Below are 27,517 nucleotides of genomic sequence, written 5' to 3'. Positions count from 1 at the left end.
AGAGTCATCTAACACGGTCATCCCAGCTACTCGCCGTCCAAAGTGTAACAGTTGCGGACACCGGGTTTTCGAAAATAAATCCTATACCCAAAGGAGGCACGCGGGTCAAGACGGTATGGACTATGACTCCTCTTACGCGTCATGATATCTGTGAATGCAATAGGGACACAACGTTTTAATGAGCTGAGGCCCGTTGATCCCAAGCTGCAACTTCTCTGTCCGTTTCGCAGAGGAGGCACGCTATTCGAATCACTGATCATTCGAGAATGCACATAAACAAACCACGCTATCTGTGCTCATTTACAAGGTGAGAGTGAATGACAAAATCATCCGAAGAAATCCCCTTTCTCTCGCCTTGTGTGCGAGCTCTTGTTTGCTCGTAACAATGCCCTAAACTCTCCAAGAGCAGGCTCACATTAACTCAGCTTCAAGGAACCATGGGCTCAATTCCTTTCGTGGATAGCGAAAGAGGTTCGGGGATCGCGTAGACTCAGCCTAGCATGAGTTCTCGTTGATTAAAAAAAAAATCAATTGGAATAATGTATGATTCCGACTTATTCAGACTCACTCGGACTATCCGAAGAACCGTCTCACTGGGACTCACTCAGACTCGCGGGTCGCTCTTGAGACTGAGTGAGTCGGCTCGTGAGTAATTTCGCAGACGAGTGGCCCCGGACTTTCTCCACCCTGGCGACAGTTCTCTTCTCGAAACTAAAGTACGTTTCCCGTTGCGGCGCCGTTAATTTATATGCCTCGTTGTTTGAGTGCCATGCATGCATGGGCCAATCGCAGCGGTGCTTTTCTCCCGAGTTACACACGTGCGCAGCGAGACCGCGCACGCCCTTAACGGAGCAGTCATAACACTCGGACTGTCTCGCAGAAAAAAAAAAAAAAAAAAGCTGCAGTTTGTTTCAGCCTTTGCGGGTCAAGCGCGATCTCACGTATACAGTCCGTGCACCTACAGTCGGCGTTCTCCGCAAACCCGGCTGTTTACAAACATGCGGCCAGACCGTGCCAACGCAACAGATATAGTGCCCCTATCGTAGATACAGAGTGGGAGCGCGCCTGGCGATATCGCAGTAAGCCCTCGCACACACTACATGCTTCGCAGCGCAGCAGGCTTGGAGGCGGCTGATCGCATGACGCGCGTCACGTCCGCGCGGCGAATGCACGCGCCTGAGTCTTGCGATCGGATTGGCGCACGCCCGCAGTGGTTGTTTTGGGCTATGCGATCCTGGACGGAGCCGAAATACGGGGGCGGACGAACACATCAGCGGGTGGTATAACTTGGTCAGCTATATCTTTCAGTTCCACGCGGGATGTGCGTTTATTTGTTGCGTATCTGGACCTGGTTCTGTTAAACAGAATAAGAAGGCCGAAAACAGCGTAGATTTTACACTTCCCAAAAAGTTGCATCGGAGTGGTGGTTTTATTTAAGATGTAAGCGATTAAAAGGTTTTCATAGAGACTATAGGAACTTTTTTGGCATACACCTGTTATACCCGTCTTTTTTTTCTCCGGTCATTTTCTGGAGCGGCAGAAAGTGTGCGTGTGAGAAATAGAGCGGAGCGTAGAGAGTCTTTAGAAGTATTTTAGAAGTGAGATTAGGACATCAAATGACTTCCTGGTCCTCACAGTGGACCGAAACAGCTGCAACTTTTTGATAGCATGCACCTATTCAGCAGCAAGTTCTTCATGACGTCACAAAAGAGTATAGGCGCTGAACTGGAACACCACTTTTTTTTTCTGCCAGGAACAAAGGAACCGAGAGCGATTACTTACTGACGAGACTGAGTGTCGTTATTCTTATATCATTTTATATCATTGACATTGTCCTTGTAAGGACAGAGAGATGATGAGACGAAGGAAGTTTAAAATAACGGTGAAGGCGCATCATCCCGTGCCAAGAATGTACCGTGTCCTAGCTAACGTTAGATGGGCTGTTCAACATAAAAAAATAAAATAAAAAATAAAAGAAAAAGAAAACACGGGGCAATATACAATTATAAAACATACGGCGTTTCGGTAATCAGACCCACGATGGCTGAACATCGTCGGTTATCTTGCACACCATGTTCTTTCATTTCTTTTTCGCTGAACAGCTTGGCTAACGTTAGCTGAGACGCCCTATATACACCAGTCGAGCGTCAAAAGCGCGCGTTCATTAGTGGGGCACCTGGCCCATTTGAAGCTGCGGTTCAGAGGTTTAATTTGCCTGGCTTGAATCGCACATTATCAACAGCTGCAGCATTATATTGGCTATCTGGCGGACCACACTACGTGCTCCAGGGTATCCGTGTTTCGACTTGAATCGGGCATCCTTACACGCAAGGAAAGGACGAGGAGGAGGTCAGGCTGCCCTGGTTTTCGCACACACGGACACACGGCGGTGGCGGAGGGTGAGTGAGTGCGGTACGCCAGCCTACGACGCGGTGGCGCGGCCAATTGCGCAAGGCGAGCGCCGTCGCCGCGCGCACTGGCAGACGATGGGTGGTGCCACCAGCGCAAGCTCCCAGGCTGCTATTTTCGGGAGTCGAGAGAAAAAAAAAGAAAGATGGAAGAGGGATCCAACACGGTGTTTGTGTGCGAAAGAGTGAGAGAGGAGGAAGATGTACTGTCGATTTCCATGTTTACACGTGTCTCGAGACCATGTCCCCGCCGCCAACGGGGCGGAACGATCGCCTCGAGGCCGGCGAGGCGACCCCGACGCGTCGCGCGCGGGTCGCCTCACCCGAGACTGGCGCGCCGCCGAAGCGGGCCACAAGTGTTTGCGGACGCGCCGACACTCGGCGATCGACGCAGCGGGCACCTTCGCCGTGCGTTTGCTTTGCGAAGCCGCTAGGCGGCCCAGCGGGAGAGGGAGACAACACACATCTTCCCTGGGGCAAGGTCGAGTTTTCTTCCAGCCCTATCGCCGCCGGCCAGTACGTTGGCGCCGCGAAGTCCTGGACAGCAGGTCACCCGGCAGGAGCAAAAGCGATACGTTTGGCAAAACGCTGGAGTGGAAGCAGCCCTGTGCGTACGCAGTCTTAGCTACGGTGGCTACGTGTCGAACAAATCACGGCGGAGCAGGAGGGAGGTGAAAGGGCACCCGAGAGAGAAATCGAGTGCTGGACAATTCCACTCGTGCCGATGCGGTCGACGGCAATCCCTCTGGGGCTTTCTGCCAGCAGGGACGTACATTGTATAGTCCACCAAAGAATCAAGAGTGTTGACACACACCTCTGTGAGGACACAGAAACTTTCCGTGAACACGCTGCCGTAGGGAACATAAAAAGGAAGACTTGAAAAGACATCAGCTTGGCGCAAGGCACAAGGCAGGGGACTACCAAAAGGCACTCGTAACCGAAAGCCGCAACCGTAAGCTCCATCTACACTGTATGTTTGCCAATGCCCGATCCCCAACGAGATCGTACAAAGAACTCTTAGCGATGCAGCGAAGGAACTGTCAACTCCGTTCCCTGAGGTTTCTCATACAGAAATGTACGGCATTTCTCACTATTTTTTAAAAAATCCAGCTAGGGCCGTTACTGCGGGCTTTGAAAACGGTTAGGAGCGCAGAAATTGTAGCGGCTCGTTGGAAAGAATGGCCGCCGGGTAAGCACACGGTGGCAGTGCGTCCGCTGGAGAAAGCCGTGTCCACGCTGAACAGAACACAGGAGGGAGAGAGAGAGAGACTGAACAAAGCCAGCGGCAACGCGATCGGGCGATCTGACAACAGAAGCAGTTGAGGTGGATCGTGCTCAATACTGCCACAACGTGCGCGTCACACATGGCACGAAGTCGTGTGTGGTTCTTTGTGAAGAGAACGCGAATAATGTCTGTACGTGCAAAGGGGACGACACAGAGTAGAACCGCAGTCACGAGCTGTCCGCCCGCTTTTCTTTTCGGCCAATTATAACGTGCGGTATAAAAAAAGAAATAAAAGAATTCTGAGTATCAGCATGTTTACCAACCAAACTGGCAAGAGCAAAATAATAACAAAGAAAAGTACACACTCGTGTGGAGGACGTGAAAAAACAAAGGTTAGCCAGAATCGGAACGAAAAGACTAAGTGCAAATTTGCAGCGCTTCCATCTAAAGGAGTCGCAAGATTATAGACAACCACAAGCTGTCTTCTTTCGTTTCTTGTCTAGCGTTGATTCACACGCATTTTCCTGCGCCTTACTCATCACGCTGTATCTTAACGCCACAGCTGCCGTCTTCAAACACGCCGTGCTCAAGGACGGTGGTTTTCTTTACGATGTCTTCCGAGAAGCGAATCAAGATGGGTACACTCGACTGCAGATAATGAGAAATTCAGTAAAGAAACCATAGAATATGCGTCTGAAGCGGGCCATTAAAGATACCGCCTGTGCCTGCGGGCCGACGTTTGTTTTTCCACAGCGCAGCTTTCGTTAGTCAAACGCCACGATGCTTGCTTTCTTGTCCTCTCTCTTTTCAGTGACAGTAGAGAATCTGTAATTTTGCCTCCAATCCTTAATCGGCAAAGGAAACAGGGACACGCGATTTCAGGGCTTGCGTATCTGAACACGTCTCGAGATATGTGTCAGAAGCGAAATTCTATATATACGAGTGGCGCAAAACAGACTGAAAAGATTATTTGCGGGCGGAATGTAATAAGCCAACGACGAAAACGTTCTCGCGCCGCAGTTGTCACCCGCTGCACTGTCGTCGTACAAGTGCAGGAAGACTCGGCAACAAACACGTATACGCACGTCATCGGCAGTTCCACGAAAACGCGAATAAGCTCATTATCGCCTCGCCATGCAGTCGCAAACACAGCAAAGTGCTGGCCAGCAGGTCTCTGCATGCGCCTAGCCTCGAAGCATCGGTGCACGATGTGGCGCTGCGAACCGCGCAACGTGCGTCGCACCAGCGCTGGGAAGGTTGGTCTGCATCACATCCGATGCGCAAAGTCTCTAAAGGGCTTGTGCGCAACGAAAGTTCGAAGAGCGCTTGCAGGCCTAACACTGAAAAAGTCACAGTATGAGCATAACCACGGATCCCAAGTTCTTTTTTTTTTTTCCTTCAGTGGCCGACCCCTTACGTTTCAAGATGCAGGAAACTCCATCCGCGGTTGAGAAGCGTAGCGTCTTTTCAAGATCGGCAGCACAACGAAGCCGCACCCGCGAAGTACGAGGAAGAACTAGCGCTCCAAGTGCGAAAATCCAGTCACGGGCTGTCGAACGGGCGGCTCCGAAGCACGAACCTGCAAAGCTGGGCACTGCGACGGCCGCAGCCGACCGGACAGGCCAGGACCTCCGATCATCGTGTACAAAACTATCGCGGCAGCCACACGTGCGAGAAGCGGCGATCGTGAGGGAAAATTCGGGTCCGCCGGCGTGCAGAAACACGGCGACCGACGCACACGGCGCAGCCGGGTCGGACGAGGCGCGCGCGCTGTCCTGCGGGAGGACGCGGTCCCCGCTGCGAGCGCAAGGGCGCGGACACGTCGTGCGGCCGAGGACCGAGTGCCGCCGAACCCGTTTGCAGTCGGGCGGCGTGCCGTTCGGCGAGGGAGGCGGTTTCACGGGCAGCAGCAAAAAGAGGACGGGCGTACGGGCGCGCGACGAGAAAGTTACCAGCAGCAGCATACCTGGCGCAGTGGCGTAGAGCGCGGCGCAGGGCGGTCAGGACGGCCTCTTCGAGCTTGCGCACGACGGCGTCGCTGCGGCGCGGCGGCGACAGCGCGTCGCCCATGGTGCTGCGGCAGCTCGCGCGGCGGCGGCGGGGGGGTCAGCGGAGCCTCATGGCGCTCGGACGGCGAGGAAACTGGTCGCCGCGGAAGGAAGGCCGCCGCTTTCGCCTCGAGAGAAAAGGGGGCCCCTTCCGCGTGCGCACGCCGCCGAGGGAAGAGGGCCTGTCGCGGAAGCAAGCCCCCCCTCCAAACAGTGGCGCGCGTGTGAACGACCCCGTTTCCCGGTCGGCCGCCGATCTAGGCCACGGCGCGGCGGCCCTGACATTGGCCCGAGGGTCTCTGGGTCAGCCCGCCTTCCTGCTGCTGCGATGGCCGCCGCTCCTTTGGGAAGAAGAAACGCTCCACCCTCCGAGTCACGCGACTCGCCCACGAAACGGGCGCGGACAGGGCCGCTGCTGCGGTGACGCGAGAACGCGGCGAGCCATCTCGCCGTGCAGGCGACGCTCGCTCTCCCTTGTGCCCGAGTTAGCCGAGTACGGGACAGTGGTGGCATTCCTCCCCCCTCGTAGTTCCTGCCAGGACCGGCGGAAAGGCCATCTCTTTAGACCACGTGGCGAGGCAACGGTTTCTCCCGCACCAAGCCCACCAGCACTTTGCAACGAGTTGCACGGATGGACGGTAAACGCGGCAATCGCGGGGCCAGCCTTGTGACCAAACGACGATGACAACCCACGAGATGAACTGCGGCGGCAAGACCAGCCTGGCCCTTCACGTAGCCGAGACCGTGAACCACAGGAACACCGCCGGTGCATTTTATAACAACTTGTCTCACTCGATCCACTGCGCTGGAAGAGGCCCCCGCGCCTACCCACGCTGAAGTCTGGGCAATGCTAGCCGACGCCACTTCCCAGGCGCACACCATTGTGCGCGTACAAGCATTGCCGGTCGCCATCTCGCGCTCACACTCGGAGGGCAACGGACGGGGTTTCCCTCACGTTCGCTGAGGAGACGAGGAAGCGAGCGCGCCAGCTGCTCCAGTTCGTGAGGGTGAAGATCCTTGTGTCGGCACACAATGGTTCGCATATAGTGTAACTGCATGGCCGCATTGTGCGTGCGTCTACGCGCCGCCACCCAGATCTCGCTCGCATCCCGCCGAACAGGTTTGCCTCCGTCGTAAAGAGCGAGGCAGGCGCCGCTCCGTTCGGCAAAGTGGGACCGCGAGCACGAGCAAGCCGCTGTGCAGGTTGCACAACCACGAAGTTCACTGGTGGCAGTGCGCGCTGCGAAAGCGGCGTCTAAGATAGCATACAACTTAAATAAATCCAGTGCCACTACAAAGCATCGAACCGTCTTCCAGCCCCCATCCACCCCGAGAAAAAAAAAAAAAGAAACATAGCGACGCGTAGATGTAAGATAACGGTAACGTGTGCAGTTTTTGTTGCGAAGACCAGGTGTATGGCTAAAAATGGCTGAAAAGCTTTTGAACATGCCAATTGCGGGTGCTAGCGTGACAGAGATAAAGACGTATGCCTTAAGAAAGTGAAACACGGCAAAGAGAACAAAGCAGGGACATATACCTGAAACGCGCTGCATACCCACAGCTTTGGTAAACAGGCACCGCCGGCCATGAGTCATACGAAATGACTCCTCCGGAAGACTGCAGTCATTTTCAGAGCAGCACCGCAGCGAGGCCGCGAGTTATGAGGTGAATTCCGACCACAAAGTACTCAAAATATTGTTCGCTGCACATGCGTTTGTCCGCGCACAACAGAGGTGACTCATCGCATGGTGTCAATGACTCCTGCAGCGGACGCTGCGCGTGTGTAACGCTGGCGTGTGCGTACTTGACGGCGCGCAATTCAACCGATGCCACAACAAGATTAAAACATGCATGATCAGAAACAAACAAGCAAGAAGGGAGAAAGCTCGAGCGACCCAAGCGTGTTGCGGAGGACAGAGGCTACTACAACTTCTCAATTATCTTAGTACGTGTGACAGCGACGCCCGTCAGGCAAACCTTGTCTCACGCGAGTCAGGATCAAGATCGAGGACGTGGCAACACTTCACCTCAGGCATGGAGTACACGCTGTAGACAAGGACGTGTGATACGCTGCGGCCTCCACTCTGGGCAGTCGCTTGCGCGCTAGGTTTTGTTAGTTTTATTGCTATAACAATTATATGGACACTCCAGGCGCAGTCCTGCAGTCATCGTCGGCGTCGCCGTGATGTCCGGTATTAAGTCCAAGGGCGAATATATCGTCGCTGCGCGTCGTATGCTGTACGTGCGAGGATGAGCCGACGTAAGTGGTTCAATCTTGCGCGCGCAAGGGAGGAAAGCGGGGAGGAAGCGCGCCGTCTTCCGTCACGAGCAAGGCACCATGAGGAGGGAAGGGGGGCGTTCTACTCCGGCGGCGTCTGCGTATGGCGTGGCCGCGCGGGCTCTATCTTGAAAGCGATCCGCGATGGGGACAGAATGCCCCGAGCGCTGATAGCTTCCTGTGCGCTGTGTTCGCGCCGCTTAGACCGCGTTGAAGCGAGAGGCAGCACTAAAGTAAATTCGCCCGCTACTCCTGCCGCGCTTTCTCACTTGAGCGTTTTGACAGCGAGTGCGCGCGGTCATCGAGTGAGACGTGTTCATGTATGCTCGCGTGGCACCATGCTTGATAATTTAGTTAGTAAGCGCATGCTACAAGTTTACATGACCGATAAAACTACTATTCTTACTGTTTGCTATCGCAATCGATGCTTCGTCCTTCGGGTGAAACTGCGACTTTCTTTTCTTTTTTTTCCTAATTAGGTCATGAGCCATTCTCTAGCATAACATTTATTCACCGTTTAACATAACCGAGAGGAACAACACCACGGAGCTACAGAATTATGGTTTCTTTGACGAAGACGCGCCCCTCCGTCGAGGCAACAAGTCTACGGAGGCCGTGTGCCCGCCCGGACATATCAAGAGGAAGCTTTAGCTCAGGTGCTCATATCTAAATACATGTAAACGGAGAATTCATTTTTTCTCGGCAATAACTGCACAACATTTGACGAGGTTCGTTGCATTTAAAAGAAAAACTTAAAATCTAGTGACTTTTGGTTTCGAATTCTTGATTTATATCGTCAATTTTTTGTTACAAATTGACAAATATAGAAAATTTGCATAAAACGAAACTATCAAGTTTACAACTCTATAACTCAGCAAGAAAAAAATGATGTCACAACTCTGTGATTTGCATCTGATACTACATCTAAAGCGGACAAAATTGATATGTTACAGATGAATCTAAAAAAAAATTCAGCAATGTGGAAATACGGCTTTTGCAGAACCCTTGTACACGACGCAACAAATTCACGTAAGATATAAATTGACATATCGGATTTTTCCGCTTTGTATGATCTAATGGATGGCGTTTACACAACCGCGATATCTGTCCTTGATGCAGAGCTATTAATTTGTACACTTCGTGCTTCTATTCTTTTTTATACTTTCGAATTTTTGAAAATATTTTGAACAGAATTCAGGCTCTAAATCGAAATCTCGCTTCCAACAGTCACTGCAATTTAACTTTCTCTCTCAAATTCAATAACATTCATTAAAATTAGTCCAGGGGTTATCTCAGCAAAACGTTTCTGCGTTTTACATATATTTGAATAGGCCGTGTCCGAGTTCGGCCCGAGCTAAAGCTATCCTCTTAAAGCCTCACTCACTGAAAGCGCGTTCCCTTCGTACCTTCGGCGTGGCATCGATTTTAAGTCGCGCAATAACCAGGCTGCTATCGCGGCAAAACGCCGAGGACCTCCGCATTAATGGGTAAACACATGGAATACATTGTACGGTCGCGAGTACAGCGTTAAGATGGACGCATCAGAAGTACGTCGGTAACACTTTCCGCATGGTGGCCGCCAAGCCGCTTTACGGGCGACGTCTGTAGCGTGGTATAGTAACACCAGCCCCGGCAGGCCTAAATGCAACTTACGAGGCGAGACCTGCCCATATGGTATGCCGGTCTAGTAATCCGCCACGAATATTACCGTTAAGTGCGCACACAAGCTTTCGAGCGTGCTATTCTGACCCGTCCCATTTGAAGCGTCGCGAGAGAATCGGGAAGTATATGGACGCTGGCACGGATCGAGGTGGTCGCCGCTCCGAGAAGCGTCCGACCGAAGTCCTCCCTCCCATTTCAAAGTACGCGGCGAGGCCGCTCAGTGATTGCACCGCACGCGAGCGGCCGTGATTATGACCGAAGCCTGCAAGCACGCGGAGGCAGCAGCCACGTTTAGACGGGACGTCGACGGCGCCGATGACAGGTTCGCGTGCATCCAGCATCGAAGCGGGCGGACGCGGCGCGCAGGAAGGAGGCGCCGTTCCCCACGGCAAGCGCGAATACGGGGCCACCGGGTTATGCAAAAAAGGGGGCTCGGTATTACCTGGGCGCGCTTGCAGGACCGGAAGAGAGCCGAGCCGGTCGAGGGGCGGCCCGTGGTATCTGTCCGGCGAAGAGTGCACGAGCGACGAGTTGGTTCCGGTGGTCGAGAAAAACCACTTCCGCCCCGCAGGAAACAGGTCCGCGCGGGGCGAAAGTGGGCCGACGACGCGGCGACCGCCTTCCGTTGTCCCCGAATCTCGGCGACGACAGGGATCGCGTTGCGTCACGCACGAACAGCTCTCCGCGTGCAGCAGCCGCACGTGCACGCCGCGCCAGCAGCGCCCGCTGCAGCCTCGGTCAAACCATACGCGGTACACTTCACACGCAGTTGGGGAAACCTCTGCAGTGACATCTCTCGCTGCGCTGACATGACACACTGCCATGGCTGCACTGAGATGTCCTCTTGAGTCACACTGACAATTAATATTGACCATTCTTTTATTTATTCATTTAATTATTTAGTTACTTATCTATTGTTTACAAATACTGCGAGCCACAACTCTGGCCCAAGCAGGAACTCAAGAGCAGGTTTGTCTATAAACATCCTCTAACATCAATCTTTTCCAAGATTAACTCGGAAGCGGTTGCGCAAAACGTTCACCTCGCACGCATGCGGAACTACATCGGAGTAGTTTTACCTCTTTGCCATCACGCTTCGGGAAAACAAACTCCATCTATACGCTTGCGTCGCCACAGATGTCGAACAAACACCTGGAAAGTGCGTTTCGAGCACCGCGAGATAACATGAAAATCTAGTGTGCGGACTCGCCACACAATTTTACATCTTGGCATATGTGTTTAGGCAATGATAAAACGGCTTTTGCGACAACAAAAATGAGAAGATGGTTACTTCGCGTACACGGTGTTAAGAACGGCCCAGCTGAGGTGCAAGTGTGGCCAGCCAGTTGCGAAACGGGCGTCAACGCTTCCTGGAGCGCCGCCGCAAACCTCTAGCCACGGCGTCGTCGCCATTGTGACTGAATGCGCTCGGCGGGCCAACTATTGTTACCGAACCGACCAACGCCGCCCTGTTCTGCTATGAGTGGGGGAGTTGCCGCGGGAACGTCGACGAAGGCCCCTTCCCACGCGCCGACCAAGACTCAGGACAATGGCTACCCGGGCGCGCTACCCAGGTAAGCTCCGAGTTCTACGAAGCCCCTGTGACGTCGGCTCCGGACTGTGCACCTGTGCATGTGTGTGTGTGTGTAAGCCGTCCCGGGGAGTGGCGGCGCGTTTACAATGACTAGACGAACGTTTCCGTCCTTTTGGAATCAAGGGGGGACCGAGCGCTTATAAGCCGCTGTTGCGCGGATGCTCGGCACACTTTCTTAAGCAGTCATGTTCGACTGAGACACTCTCTCAAGCAGTCGTGTTAGGCTGACGTACTTTCTCTCGCAGTCATGCTAGACTGATGAACTGCATGTAAATACAGTAAATAAATCCTTATTCCTCGTTCTCGATGAGAAGCAGTCCTTCCCTTCATCAACGTCCTCAGCGTGGATAAGCTGGACGACGGCATGGGCCAGCTACCTTCTAATTCATGCCGGACTCCAATCTTGACAACGGATCACGAGTCTATTTGTCCAGATTACAGGATTCGCAGAGCAGTTCTTCGTATGCGAACAACTCTACGAAAGATTGTCGTCAAATCGCCGTATGGATCGAACAAGACAACAGCGAGCGCGGAGGCCAGTGACGAACGGTTTTTACTAAAGTACTTTCTCGAGTTATTGAAATTGACTTTTATTTAGTCGATACGCCAGCATGGCGACCGCACCTGCAACTGCGTTTGCGCGAACAATGCAAACGTGCGCGATGTGTCCGAGTGCCTCACTCCGGCGTCATCACGAAGCCCAACCCCGTTTCGCAGTTATACACGGTGGCGCATAGTAGGTGCCGGCTCTCGCACACGCTGTCGGAGGATACGCCACGTGTAAAATAACAGCACACCTCGGCACAGCGAGTCGCGGCGAGTGCACCTCCGAACGCAACACTATATATGCGGAGAATAGCGCGTTTTAGTTTAAAAGACGCAAGCGGCTTGCGTCTCCTAGACTAGAATTCTCTAATACACAGCCGCGCTGGCACGGGGCCATCACATAATGTTCTTATGCCCTGAGCTCCAGCCACCCTCTGAGTGGCAACTCACCGACGTCGAGGAATGGGAGACCGCGGTGTCTATACTCCAACCCAGCCGACCAAGTACGGCTGGTGGACTGGGCTCTGAGGGTTGTCGAGGGCCACAAGCTCCCGGACACCCTACGTGCTTCTGAGCCCCCTCACAAGTAATGTTGTAAAAAGGCTCAAGTAATAAATGTTTACCACCACCACCACCTGGCACGGGGAGCGTGTGCGCCGAACCAGTTCTTAGTCGGTGGATTTGCGGATTCCTCGGGAAGTCGCCGGAAGAGCATTAATTTAACGACCCATATAGTAGCGCCAGTCGAGCATCGTATCAATTTGCGAAGAGCCGCAACGTTCGCGCCAAAAAGAGGCGAAGAACAGGACACGACAATGGTTTGTTCTTCCGAAGTTATCTAACTGGCTTTTGTGTCTCCTGATGGTAGTCTGTTGGTCGCCGCGTTCTTATATAGGAGCTACTAGAGGGCCGAGATCTATGGCTTATATGTCTATTAACCGGCGGCGGTGACTCAATGGCTACAGTACATGGCGTTGTCTCGCCGAAAAAAAAAATATATATATATATATATACCGCGAGTTAGAACACGGCGCACGTAAAAGAAGCCGAGGTGGTAAAAATTAACCTGGCCTCTTACAATGGGGAGTCCGTAAATTACCCAGGAATCTAGCTTGCAAGAGGTTAGAAGAGCTTTTGGGATGTTGAAAACAACGAAATACAGACTTCATAGAAGCTTCTGCGAAAAAAAAAAAAAAGATTCAAGTTTTTCCAAGGCTCTGCCAAAGCGGAATAAAACAATAGCGTTAAAGAACGAGGACAAGACGAGGACACAGAGCGGGCGCTGTATTCTTTTTTTTTTCAGTTAGAAAGCATACGCCGCGTCAAAACCAAAACCAAGGAAAAATACAGGAAAGAATAGTTGCGACAAAAACAAAAGGAATGATTAAAAAGAGAAGCGCTGCGCTCACATGCAAAAAGGGACCACATTGTGAAATAAACAAATCGCTCGGCGTCGTAAGTCTGCTCAAACAGCATCCAGGTGCGATGACTTCGCAAACGTGACGCGAACTTTTCCGTGAAAGTGGAGCAGAAATACCATATGCAGCAACTGTTAGCAATTCTCGCCCCGAACTACCTGTTAACACATTTCCTAAGAAGCCACAATATCTAAGATGTCCTCAGGCGAAAAGAATAAAGCTGTTAAACAACCACTTTCCTGGTATCGTTGTGATATACACAATGTGATTTAGACCTTTTACAAACGGGACAGGGTGAAAACCTCGCACATTAAAAGAAATATCAACAACATGCGCGAAGCCATGCATAATATAGATGCAATAACACGGAGGAGTTACCGGGCAGCATAAACCAACAATATCAGTTCTTGCAAGCTTCAGTAGCTTTAACATACAACACAATGCACCTGTGCAGTCGTGCTGCCTAGCTAGAGCAACGCGGTAACGAAGCGGCAAGCGGCATTCAGAACGTTAGCGAAATGCATTTAAACCGCATGCTGCACTACAGACGAATTGAACAAAACATGGGCAGGCCGCAATCCACTTTGTCGCTTACCCGTTTAATTATGATCCGAGTGGAAAAAAAAAACACCGACACGACAAAAGAAAGCATGAGAAGCGCAAGCGACAAGCTGAATCCAATCATCCAGTAGATATAGCTAGACGGCAGGCTGCGAAATCTCAATACTGCTTATACGAAGAGCAAAAAAAAAAAAAAGAAAGGCAGACAGACAGACAAACACACATATCTTTTTTTTTGTCCTTCGTATAAACACTACAGCGCAGCAAGCAGAACGACGCCATACCAACTAGACCCAGTCGAAGGCAAAGTTGCCTGCTGAAACATCGGAGCAAAGAGAGGCCAGATTAGCACGTTATAGAGAAGCTTAACAAGCGCGGATGCATGCCAAGATCGAAGCTACTGGAACCGCCGCCGTCGTTCAGCAACACGACGAAAAACAATCGAAGGAGACGAAGCCGCGGATACAAGCAACGGCGCCCACAACGAACGTTTGACGAACCGCACCCTTTGGCTGGCGGCAAGCTCGACTGCGACGGTCAGGTTTCGCCGCGACTTCACGTTCGACAGCGTTTGTAACGTGTGCGAAAGACTGTGGCCTAACTTTAATGAAACACCGTGTGCATAGCCTTCGCAAAACCACGTCAAATGGATCTTTCGCTCGTGCTAACTATAGCTTTACAAGAGTTAAACCTCAGCCAATTTTTTTTCGCAACGCAGCACGGGAAATATTAGGTAGCCCTTACTAACCTACCTGGACTGCACCAGTAAGGAGCTAATAACAAGTTATAGAGTTACTGTGTGTGAGAGGTAGTAACTGCTGCCGTGACTAAATTATTGTTTCTTTTAATTCACTTGGGTTGTCACTTTTACAGTAATGCTATTTAACTAATATTTTCTTTAAGGGCGTACCATAAACTGGAAAAGTACAGTTGATTAGAAAGAAAATAGGACTGTCGACAAGGCAACCAAACACCTGACAATGCGCCAGGTCCTTAGAAGAAAAAAAGAGAAAACGGTGCAATGAATGGCCTCAAAACCGTCCAGGTGCGCTTATAGCTCTCGAAAAGCGCACGTGTTGCACATGCAAAGAGCTCGGCCGCAATTATGAGTTCAGCGCGTGGAGTTAAGTCCTCGAAAACACTCACGGACACCCGATGCAGCGCAGTCGCATCACGCTGAATATCCTGTCCTAGTTAGAAACTGCGCGATACTAACGCAGCCGTGTCCAACCAGCTGCGCCCCGGACGAAATCACAGAACAGTGGCAACGACACACCTGACAGCCGTGGCAGGCAGGTTAACGACAGGCGGAGCTGATGTGGCAATCGCATGCCAGAAATTGTCATGGGCGGCCGCTAACGCTGGGTGACGGACGCGCAGACCCACGAAGGCCTGTAAAAAACGTGTTACAGGCCTTTCCTTCAGCCGCGTACTACGTATTTCATTTTGACAACGATTGCTCCCAAAGGAAGGAAACAGAATAAATTCATATGTATACACATGGATAACTGACATCCAATCTGGCGCTCCTCCATTATTGTTCATTTACAGCTTGCCAGTAGAGTACCTATATAACGTAATCCTGAGGACCCTTCGTATACATTCTACTTGCCTGCTCCCGATTAGGAGCCAACTACGAGCACTTTGTGACCTGCTTTGGGTGCTGCTACACTCGGGGAGCCAGGCCCATTGACTGAGTCAATTCGCTAAGTTGTCTGTGCGTTCGATGGTTTACTGCGAAGTGGTTGGGATATGAAATGCTCAAGCTGCTCCTCTTCGTGTTAAAGAATGAAGCATAAAAAATGACTGTTGAAGTGGTCGCCACTCCACCAGCTAGACGTACGCTTTACTTTCGCACCTTTCGAAGAAAAATAAGCCATGTTACTGAAGTTACTACAGGAATAGTCCACCGCTACTACTATACGCTAGAATAATCGATGGGATTTGGCAGCTCGATATTTTGTGGCGTAGCGCTACGGTATAACGTACCCTGAAACCAAGGAAGAAAGCGTAGAGGAAATGAAGTGCTGTGTTATGGCTTCAAAGCGTGTTGGCTCTGTGCGGCACACGAGCGCGGACGTGTGGGCACGTTGGTATTCCATAAGAATGACTAAAGAAGCGCGTACGTGTTTTTTTTTTTTTACGTCACTGTTCAGTTCGCGCTTCTTTATATTCATATATTTATGGCAGTTACCGTTACTATAAGGTCCTGTCCTAACACACACCACCTCAGTCCAAAATCGGCGCAAATGTTCTGTGCTAAGGTCGCAATGCTGCAAGTGCAGCTACTCATACCCCACAGAGTTGGAAAGCAATTATTTGCCTCAAGGACAGCTTAGCCACGCAATCGCTTTTCAAGTCGGTTCTTCTTAACGACTGGTACTATGTTACGAACATAAAAACAACATCTCCGTGTAAGTGGAAGAAGAAACCGCGTTATGTTACTGTTAAAAATAGCGTCTTTTTGCCTAATTAACACCGAGATGAATGCTTAGCATCGCGTGGTATGTTCGCATGTTAACGCTATATATCCTGCATTTTCATGACAACTCACGGTATTCGATAGGTACTTAGGGGTGTTTTTCATCTTATGTGACAACACCACGTTCTAGGGCAAATTACTGTTAATTTTCAAGAAAGCTCACCGTAAGAATATCATTAAACTACTGCCATACAATTCTAGCGTGCATCCGATCTTACATATGGGATGGATATTTTCGTAATTGCTTCCGAGTTATTTTTGAAAAGGATTGAAGCCAAGGTGCATTATAATGTATAAGGGGCCTTGCAAATATATAAGCACTTGTGATCGGGCACAGTCATCCAGACTTGTGTAAACTATTTCTCAGCAACACATTAGCATTTTGCAGGAATTCCGTCATCTCGCGCTTCCCTACGTGTTCTGTTTAGACCTGAGAGACGCTTCAGTTTCGCAGGCCTACTCTGCACAAGGTCTTTCTCAGGGAAGAGGATCTCCGAACACTGAATGCGAACGCTGGAACATTCTGGATTTCCTGACCGCAATAGCATTCTGCATATTCCCAGCATACGTAAAGAAATACCGATCCATTCGTGCTACCTATACAGAGGAAGGCGCGACGCTTCCACGTACCGTGGGTGACTTCTTCCAAGTGCGAAAGAGCCCCTCAGATTTTGCGCGCAGGTATACAACATTGCGGTGACACCTATGTGATCCGAGACTGGTATCGCCGAAGTGTCTCGGTGATTGTGACGTTCTCTTATTAACAGCGGAGTAGCGAGTTAGATCCCCGACCGTATTCCGAAGGAGGGACGAAAGAAAAGAAGAGCCAGAGCACGCGTTTTCATGTTCATACTATAGCTTAAAGAACTTCGCGTGGTTGAACTTCATTCGTATTCCCGCAACTACGGCGTCCTTCATAGCTCACTGTAGAGCATCTAGCCCTAATACACCACCATTCAACACCAACACCACCATCATCATCATCACCACCACCACGGAGAAGGGCCGGAGTGGAGGCGGCCGCACTGCACGAGGCCCAAACACACGGGCGAAGAAACAAAACTTGCCTGCGTCGGAGTTCGCGCAGGAAGCCCACCAGTCGGGCGACCATCGCCAGCGGTAGTCGCACGACCATCGCCGCAGACGCGCACAGGGCACACTGCAGGGTGCTTCGCCGGCGGCGTCACCCTCCGCCGCGCGCGCGCGCATAGGCGCACACACAAACCGGCGCGCAGGCCCTCGGTGTCAATCGCGAGCAGGAACGAGGAAAAGGACGGAGGATCCCCGAAAGGGACACAAGGACCCAGCACGGGCACCCCGCAGTGGTTCACACAGAGGCGCGAGCGAAAAAGACCTTCCGGCGAACGCGCCGTAAGCGTCGTCTCCTGTGCACGGTGACGCGCTCGGCCTCCACGCCCACTGGCAGCTACCATTTGCTTTCCACGGCCATGCTACGCGTGCATGGCCGCGAACGTAGGCAAGAGGGCGGCCAGATTCCTCGTTGTTAGTCAGCATGCCGCAATAAGTACGCGATCATCAGTCTTGCGCACACACTATATACTCAGCAGGAGCGACTGCGGAAATGCGACGTCGTCTTTAGTTGTGCGCACAATACACACGTTGCGCAAGGATATATGGAAAGAAATCGCGCTTGTCGCCCATTGATTAAGCGAAGGGCTGCCGCAAGAACCAACCATCGCTTATCGACGATGACAGCTCGGAACAAGACGCAGTCTCAAGAATAGTGACACCAACGTAACCAGATGTATACATCAGTGTGCGGCACTGGAGTAAGCGGTAGTCGGAGACGGCGAGAAAGTCACCTCTTGCCGGCTACGAACACCTCATTCCTCGAGCTGCATTTCCTGTTAACTTGAACGACCTGAACCATGGAACTCGGAGAGGACAGAGAATCCTTTTAAAACTATGCCCTCAGGATAAGCGGCGCGAATCAACCACACAGAATAACCTTCGATTTGCAAACTTTCGAGCTGCCCGTAAAAGTGACCTCCATTCGTCGTCACGAGCAGTGAACAAAAAGCAGATGGACTCAGAGCGGCGGTGCCAACAAAGTTCGTCGGTGTGAGCATTATAATTGCGAGTGTTTTAGATGAGGATCCCCGCCAGGAAATCAAACATTTCTTGTCCGAGCTTACACAACTGGGCTCGGCGTTCCCAATAAGGTCAAAACTGTGGCAAGCTTCGGCGACAAGGTCAAGCAGCGTCGTGCTGAAATGTTTCCTACCATAGGCTCCCAGCAAGAAGTCGCTTTTAAGTTTTCACGGACTAGAACGGGTTTTTTTACGGAGGTCCAAGATTTCAAAGACGTGGCTTCCGTGTTGAGACGGCGCTGTCGGCCTAGCCTGCCAGCGTCCGCGCATATATACTAACCAAGATGAGGTAACGCTCTTCGCACATCGCTTTCGCAGAAACGATCCACTGTGATTAGAGCGGCGGCTAACCAGGACACATATTAGTTACGTGAGGTTAGTAGAAAATACCTCCTGTGACATATTTCGTAAGGTCGCGTATACGCTTTGCTGCTGCGAATTGCCGTCCTGGGGTGAATCAAAGTCGACGAAACTCTTGATAGCGAACTTCCTCCAAAGGCGCATTTTACGTATGCGCGGGAGCTGTCGTGCGAATAGAACCGCGGGCTAGAATATCTGATTAAATACCGCGCCAGTTCATTTTATATGCAATAACACTTTAGCCGGTTATCCACGTGACTACATCGGCGGCACCGTCGACAGCTCACGACTACATAGCCATTTAGACTAACCGCGCACCGGTTATATTAAGACGCTCCTCGGTGGCTTCTGCTGACGATCACGAAATTGCGGGCTCGATTCCCAGCCGCGGAGACCGCTTTCCGATCGGCATGGAATGCCAAACGTTCGCCTAACATGTTTCGAGTACGCGATAAGGAGTCTAGGGTGGTAGACCCTGTGACTCGGCACTAGCATGCATACCGCTCGCACTCTGCGCTCCGGAGTACAGCGCATTCGCGGGCGCTTGCTGAGCTCCAGACGGCAATCGGCCAAGCGAGGAACGAAACACTGGGCGTGGAGTAGACCCTGCATTCGACCTTTTCCAACCATTTCGTGAAATAAGCCGGTATTCTCTCGAATACCGGCTTGGACCTGTCATGTTAACCACATAATAAACTCTGCTAATCGTACTCTAGGTTATCTACGCCGTAACCTCTTCCTCGCTCCTCCCTCTATTAAACAACTTGCTTTTCTAACCTTTGTGCGGCCTAAGCTTGAGTATGCCGAAGCTATTTTTGACCCCCACCACAATAACCTTATAAAAGCCCTCGAGTCGGTTCAGAACCGCGCGACGCGATTTATCCTGTCAACTTATTCATACAATACAAGCATCTCGGCACTAAAAGCCCAAATAAACCTACCCTCTCTAGCCTCACGCCGTAGAATAGCCCGTCTGAATCTTTTTCATAAATTATTTCATTCCTTGCCTTTTGAGAACCCGTACATAAAAGAGCACATCGCATTGCCCGCACCAGTCACTCTAATACAGTATATCCCCCACAAGCTCATACCGTTACTTTTCAGCAATCATTTTTTCTGCGCACAACACGAGACTGGAATGGCCTGCCCGCCGAAGTTGCCACTATCATCGACCCACTTGCATTCAAGCGACTCATCGGAAATATCCCTTTGTAATTTGTAGTATCTCTTTGTCACTAACTCCCCACTCCCTCATGTAATGTCTCAACAGAGACCTTTGAGGAAATGAATAAATAAATGAATACCATGCCTCAAGCCGGAACACAGTTCGTCCGAGTAGCCTCCGCCTCAATACTTCTGCGCAGTGCAGGAAAGGCTATAGGGACCGTGTCATCCACTCGGAGAGGTGGCGCGGCGCATGAAACCGCGCAGGACAATAGGCCGAGTAACCACAAGAGGGAAATGCCCCGCTTACAGTGAAGAGGGGATGCAATCAGTGTTCTGGTGCTCTTCGTTGAATCGTTCGTCGTGCTGTCGCTCGAATGATGCGCCTGCGTAGCTACGTCTCGGACACGTGCGTGTCTGTCGTATTGTGTGTTGGCTGCACATTGTGTCAACACCTCATCAGGGTCGTCACCGTACAAACAAACACTATTTGCGACCAACCTTCGCAAGAAGACCCTCGCCGTAGCCGCGTCGGCATTTTGGGGGCAAGGATATTAAGCTCCGATTTCCTTTCCTAAGGTATACACATGTGGAACGATATATAATTTCTTCGTTATTCATATTTAATTATTAACAATAATCTTCTAGATATCTCAATTTACAATAATAAATTAATGTACACTATAATTGCAACAACAACAACAATTTAATCATTATAATTTTTATAATTATGCTTTTAATACTACCTCGTATAATTTCCACAATTAGTCCTAGTATATAATTGAGGTGTTTCATGCTCCCCCCTTTTCTTTTGACAGCTGCTAGTTATTGATTTTGTGTATTATATGCATATTCCATTCCTGTAATGGTCCGGCACTAGGCTGACAGTATTAATAAATGAAATGAAATGAAATTTCACATGATACGACGTACAATTTGTCGTGCCGGCACCGCGTTCAGCAAGATTCCAACAGACTAAGTCGAAGCTCCTGGCATTTTAATGTAGCGACTCGCTGATCGTATCTTTTTACACTAGAACAACGTTCAACTAAAGCAATAAAATAAATCGATTTCGAATGATGAAATTTACTTTGAAAACTGTGTTGTCGTTAATTGTACGGTAATAGGTCCATTATCACGTACATGCAAGTACATAAAGAGGAAGACTAATACATAGCCGAGTAATGAAACACGTAAATGCACTTGATCCTTGCAACGGCGAGATAAAGGTCATTGGAAGAAGTAGAAACCCAAACAGACGACTGATATAGGAAGCATGTTTCATATGTATGAAAGATTGGGAGCGATTGTGTCAAAGACCAGTCTATAAACCTTCGCAAAAGGGAGGAAGGTTTTCATGGCATGCATGACAGTGTACATATAACCCTCTTTCGAGCACTTCGCTCTTTCTTGAATGCATAATCGCGCTAACATTTAGCGCCCCCATGCCGGTGAAGAAACAGTTGGCACTTGCTCTTCGTACCCTAGCTCCGTTGTAGCCATGTTTCTTTTTTTTTTTAGCTACTTTCTGTTTCGGGTTGTTCTGTTCTGGCTGCGTGAGAAAGATGACGATTCGAAGCCTTCACTTCCCGGCACAACCACGCATGCAACAAGGCTGCAGCGCCGCCTTTCATATTTTTGTTTCTTTTTTTCTCTCCCCCTTTCTCTATCGTCTAGGTAACTGTATGGCATAAGGAACAACACTGCAGCCAGAAACTCTCCAGTGTCGATGTTAATCCAAGGCCGCGCCGGACCCCGAGAACCTTCGCGACGCAGGACAGCTGCGGCAGGGCGAACCGCGGTTCGCTCCCGTGCTGCCCTCCCGGCGGCAGCGTGGTGCGCGTGACGCAACGAAGTGCTCGGCCGTCGATTTTCCTCTTGAGCGACGAGGAAAAAAGAAGCCGCTTCTCCCGCGAGAAGTGACACGGAGCAGCGTGTTTACCCGCGATGCCCGTTTGCCGTGTAGACAAACTGGCGCTAAAGTTAAACAGGGCCAACCGCGCGTCGGGAGGACGCGGGTGTGTGCGCGTGTGCGCGTGCGTGGAACCACGCTTGCAGGAAGTTCGATTGTTTTACCCGCGGGTGACGCCACCACATCGCCTATGGATATGCCTTCAGACACGACGGCGGTGTCCTTAGCAAGTGCCGAAAACGGCTCGCTCGCGTTGGGAAACACGTCGCAAATGCCACCACGGCTTGTATTTGTAGGGCCATTCGTTTTCGGGCGACGATGGGTATTGTTGCTATACTTGCGCGCCGGACAAGTTTTCTGAACGTCGAACTACGCCAAACTTTTAAGCGTCTGCATTCAGGCGCCGTGTAAAGGCATCGCTCAACGCTAACTTCTATCACGTGGTTCTTGTTTGTCAAGATACGTGGGCGACGGGGCCAGTCAAGAGGTGCGGCTGTTCGTTCGTTAGGTAGGGGAGCAATTTGGCCATGCAAGAAAATATTCTGACCTATACGTACATATTAAATAGAGAGAGAGCAAAGGGGGAAGGAAAGGCAGGGAGGTTAACCAGACTGAGTCCCGTTTGCTACCCTACACGTGGGGAGGGGGTTGGGGGAGTGAAAGAAAGAGAGAAGACCTGAGTCTATATCGCACTTTCACATACACTAAGTTAGGTGCAGCATGTCTACAGCCAAGACTGTTACCTTCAGGTACCGAAGAAACATTCAAATGGCTTTCTGGGCTGATAAACTGTGAGGCCAGGCTCCCAAGACCTTTGCTTCTGTAAATGGCCTATAGTCCGGTCTTTTCAAGTACACACTGGAGAGTCTGACGTCGATTATCGAAGCGAGAACAGTGGCACAGAAGGTGACTGATGGTCTCTTCACACTTGCACTTAGCGCACATCGGTGAGTCCACCATTACGATACGACAGTTGTTGGAGTTAGCGAATGCTACTCCTACTCACAGTCGACACAGCAGTGTTGCGTCACGTCGTGAAAGGTTCGCTGGTAATTTCAGTTTCAGTAATGGGTCGAGGCTGTATAATCGACGGTTAGAGTTCTGCGATGTATGCCAGTAGCTCAATGTGACGATACGCGCGAGGTTGCAAAGCTCTCTTGCAGCGTCTACTCTGGATAAAGGCATATAGAGTGTCGGCGCTCCAGTCTGGGCACGTCGGGCAGCGTCATCGGCGAGGCTATTACCAACGATGCCACAACGTCCCGGCAGCCACTGAAAGATTAAATCATGTCCTCGCTCAGAAGCGCAATGACAAATTTGGTTGATTTGGGACACCAGCTGGTCCTGATTACCACGTCGTAAACCTCGCAAGCTTTGGAGGGCTGCTTTCGAATCACAAAGTATTGCCCATTTGCTAAGCGGTTCTTTTTCAAGGTATTCGACAGCAGCGCGAAGAGCGGCCAGTTGGAACCTGCAGATGTTGTTACGTGTGTTAAACTTGATGGCGACCGACTGAGATGGAATAACAATGGCGCCCGTCGAACTCTCCGAGGCCAAACCGTCCGCGTAAACATGAATTCAGTTAGCTTACGAACAAGGCAAAAGTTCCAATGTGATCTGCTTGAGAGCCGTGGTGGCCAGGCTGGCTTTCTTCGCAATTCCTCGAACAGCAAGGTATAGAAGAAGCTTTTTCAAGCACCAAAGAAGGGTTGGCGTTCTCGTTTCGGGCGAGTATCTCAATGACAAAGAGTGTTGGTTAGCTGCAACTGATCTGAAAAACACTGCTTTTTCAGGAGCTCAGAATACAACTTTATGGATATCATTTCTAGATGTTAAGGAAGCCTACGACAACGTAGACAGGGAATCGTTATGGGATATTCTCAAGAACGAAGGCATAGACGACGATATTGTTGATCTGCTGAGGGAGATATATAGAGGCAACCGAGCATACATTATATGGGAAGGCCGAAAATGTAATGAAGTGGTGGAAATTCACAAAGGATTGAGGCAATGATGCCCTCTGTCTCCGTTGTTGTTCACGCTTTATGTTAAGGGCATAGAAAGACGACTGCAAAACAGTGAATCAGGCTTTCATTTATCGCACATGCGTATGAGACAAATAGCGCGACAGAAGGCCCCCGGACTGATGTACGAGGATGACATAGTGGTACTAGCAGAGTGTGCAAGAAATTTACAGACACTTGCGAATATGTCTGGTAACGCGAAGACAAATCTAGGTCTTAAGTTTCGCACAGAGAAATAGGCAATTACGATCTTTAATGAAGAGATGAATAATTAGTGCTGTCAATTCAACAGCAAGTCATACCTATAGTAAAGCAATATAAGTACGTCGGCATATACGTGAACGAAAGAAAGGCCTACTCCAAGCACCCATCAAGATAATCTGAAAATAAAAAAAGAAGCGGAATACAACAATGAAACAGAGCACTTCGGGACCTTATTGTAACCTTATCATTATGCACAATAAAGAACTCTCGATCTCAACAACAAATATGAGGTGGTACGTGGAATATGGAAAGGAGTAATGGTGCGAGCGCTAACGTTCGCAAATGCCATTCTGTGCTTAAAATTAGATATCTTGTCCGGGTTGGAAGTATATGCAAAGATCGGTAGGCCGGCTGGCTTTGGGAACCCACGGCAACATCACAAATGAGGCTGTGCAGGGCGACATGGGTTGGGCCTTATTTTGAAGTCAGAGAAGCGCAGGGCACAACTAGTTCTGAAGAAAGGCTCAGGAACACGGATCAAAATAAATGGACGGCTAAAGTGCACAAGTATCTGTACCTGAAAGACATGGACACAGAATGGAGGAAGAGGTTAAGAAAGTTGGCGACCAAGTACAGGGTAATTGAAAGTGTAAACAAACCAGGAGTCATCAGAAAGAAAGTGAGAGAAAGAGACACAGTGGATTGGATGCAACTAGAAACAAAAAACACCCCGGAAATTTTCAAGAATGAGAAGAAAGAAATTATAAGGGAAAATCTGTACGATAACACGAGGGGAACTGCCTTGGTATTTGAGGTTCGAGCTGTTTGCTTAAGGACAAAAACATATCGGAGCAAATATTCGCAACTAGACGAGGCATGCGTATGCTGCAGCAAAAAAACCCGGAAACCACTCAGTCCACATCCTAATGGAATGCGAAGGGATTCACCCAATGAGACCCGTAGGTAACGTACACCTTCCAGAAGCGCTTGGATTTAAAGTGGACGGAAGCATCAACTGGTCAGCAATCGACATAAACAAGAGAGGTTTAGAATATTGGTTAAAAAAAGAAAGCAGGGAAGAAACTGATACGACCGGATCCGTTAGAAGCATAGGTAGCGGTACAAAGTAGTTTGAGGAAAAGACAGACGATAAGAGAGATGTATACAAAAATACTAGAATGAAAACCATGTAGAGTATACCTGAATAACTCGAGTAGGCTACGTGACCATTGGTCACCGTCCTGTTTAAAAGGGGATGCCAATAGATCATCATTTTCTCTCGTTAGGCTTCAACGCGTTCGAAACGAGAAGCGATCTGGAAAACTCCGTCGTCATAGAGTCCTGAGACTAAGCGAAAGCCGTTTAATAATAAAGTGAATTCTACAAGAGCAACCCCAAATTCACTTCGAAGCGGGCGGCCATGTTTTACGTAAGCTATACGCAAACTACGCAAAGACTGTAACGTTAAATCTGAGAAGTAGCGCGCGATTTCTGAGCATGCGCATTGCGAGACCGCTATTACTCTGAACTAAAACTGAACATTCGCTACATGCACCTATGCTCTAAGGCGCCTAGCACGACTGCACTCGACACACGCACACCGCGACAGCGTTCTCCGCTATAGCGACTAATGCCGCATGGGCACATGCAGAAGGCAGCAGATACACAACGGGAGTCGCCTCTTTCGGCGCTTGTTGGCAATTTCGAAATCTCCGATGGGATTGACCCAGTCGATAAATCAACGCCGTCCTTGAGTTCTCTCTTCCTGATCGGGGAACACTGCGCGCGCGGCGGCGTCGACAGGCGTCGACGCGCGTCTGCGTCACCCCGCTTGTGCGCGGCAGCGGCCACACGGCGATACACAAGCTTGTGGCGGCACACAATCGCCACGCGAGAACCGACGGCCGCTGTGGGGGAAAAAAAACAAGAACGGTCGACGCACCATGCATGCACAATAACGACAAGCTGATCCATATGGATTCTCGCACGCACACGCTCGACTATGCGCTTAATGTCCCGACCGTGGTGACCGGTTAATGCGACCGCCGGTCCTTCATACGACACAACAGTAGGGCAGCGCTTGAATTCATAAGACGGTGGTGTCCTCGTCGTGACAAATTGCATGCCCGCTCGCAATGACGATGTTGCTGCTCACGGGATTACCTAAATCTGCCGAGCATCCTCGACGACGTCATCCAGGGACGCACGTATTACGCGCTCCCTTGACGTCCCCGGTCTTCACACGTGACCTCACGGAACGCATGGAGGGAGGCACAGCGACAGGAATGCGTCGGTCGCTTGCGCAAGCGGAGGTTGACACGTGAGGAATTTTTTTGCATATGCGGGCTACTACGCATGCAAGCTTTGGCTTGGCTTTTAAGGGCTACCGCGAATCTAACGAAATGACCGCCGGGTGGCTCGGCCCGCAGGCTAATACAGACGAGCGAGGCCGCAATTCACGCTATAGTTGATCCGTCAAACTATCGTGGGAAACGGGAAACTTTGTGTTGGAGTTACTGTGTCTAATGTTGTCCTTCTAGCACTACTCAGTTTCCTAGTAATACAGACGAGTCTCGTTGACAAATACAGCTGTACGTTACGCACCAAAACCGTCCGCAATCAGCCGTGATATAAGAAAGGAAAGAAATTTCAAGGACACCGTGGCGTGTGCGTGCACTGCGCTGTGGAACTGAGAAGACTTGCAGAATATGAAGATCGCCTCTCTCTCCTCGAGGTCAGATGGGATGCCAGATGCCTCCGGTTTACTCCCCCCTCCCACCCTCAATTTCGCGATGTAAATATTTCGCGAAAAGTGTATATGCTTCATGCATATTCCCAATGACTAAGCTTCCCGATTCTCGTTACTTTTTCACTGCCAGATCCTTCACAAACCAAGCCCTTGTTATTACGGAAGTAATGTTCAGAATATGTTTTTTCGCGGTATGATCACCGAAAGCCGCATTTTGCAAAAATTATTTTTTTTCTGATTCTATTCATTTCTTATCCGTCTCGACGAGTGGCCGATTTGCGATAGTGGGGACGCAGCGCCTTGCGAAAAAAACGGTGAAATGCAAGAACAAGGAAAACTTTATGGAAATTGTTACAAAAAACGAGCGCACTTTTACATAGCACGGCACGTTGACACCGTTCCGGAACAAATAGAGCCGCACGTGCCAAAATGATTGACGCGTCATGAGCGAACCGGACAAAGTAGCGGCAGTTGCTATAGGAACGGATACAAACTCACCCAACTTGCGGTGTTATTGCCATGGAGGAAAACTTCCGATACTCGGGTTCCCATTCGGAATATGCTCCAACGCAGTCATTCGCGCAATACAACGCGGCAGAAATGGAAAGGCGCGCCAGCCCGATGTTAATGTGGCAAGCGCCGCCCACAAAAGTAGATAAGGCAGCAGCTGCGGTGCAGAAGCGCGCAGACACCGCGTGGGGTCCTTGCGGCACTCGAACGGCGTCGAGTTATGTGGTTGCCCAGCGATGTTTCTATTCGTTCGATCAAAAA

The 27,517-nt window shown here is 50.4% G+C and overlaps 1 protein-coding gene across 3 annotated transcripts in view; it reads right to left on the bottom strand.

Annotated features, from left to right (window-relative positions):
• Positions 1–27,517, bottom strand: part of Hmgcr (HMG coenzyme A reductase) — a 76,643-nt gene that overhangs the window by 33,719 nt on the left and 15,407 nt on the right. Inside the window, exon 1 of one of the 3 annotated variants that reach the window (XM_065453441.1) lies at positions 27,245–27,282. The exons of 1 other annotated variant lie outside the window; for it this stretch is intronic. In XM_065453441.1, coding sequence (XP_065309513.1) covers positions 27,245–27,267 — 23 coding nt within the window. In that variant the 5' untranslated portion in view covers positions 27,268–27,282. Of the gene's footprint in view, positions 1–5,599; positions 5,785–27,244; positions 27,283–27,517 lie in introns of those variants that run through there. One more of the 3 variants, XM_065453433.2, reaches the window with a different exon arrangement.

This window comes from Dermacentor albipictus, chromosome 2 (assembly GCF_038994185.2).
Source record: "Dermacentor albipictus isolate Rhodes 1998 colony chromosome 2, USDA_Dalb.pri_finalv2, whole genome shotgun sequence".
NCBI lineage: Eukaryota > Metazoa > Arthropoda > Arachnida > Ixodida > Ixodidae > Dermacentor > Dermacentor albipictus.
The sequence above is the reverse complement of the archived record's forward strand: the minus strand, read 5'-3'. Positions and strand labels throughout refer to the sequence as shown.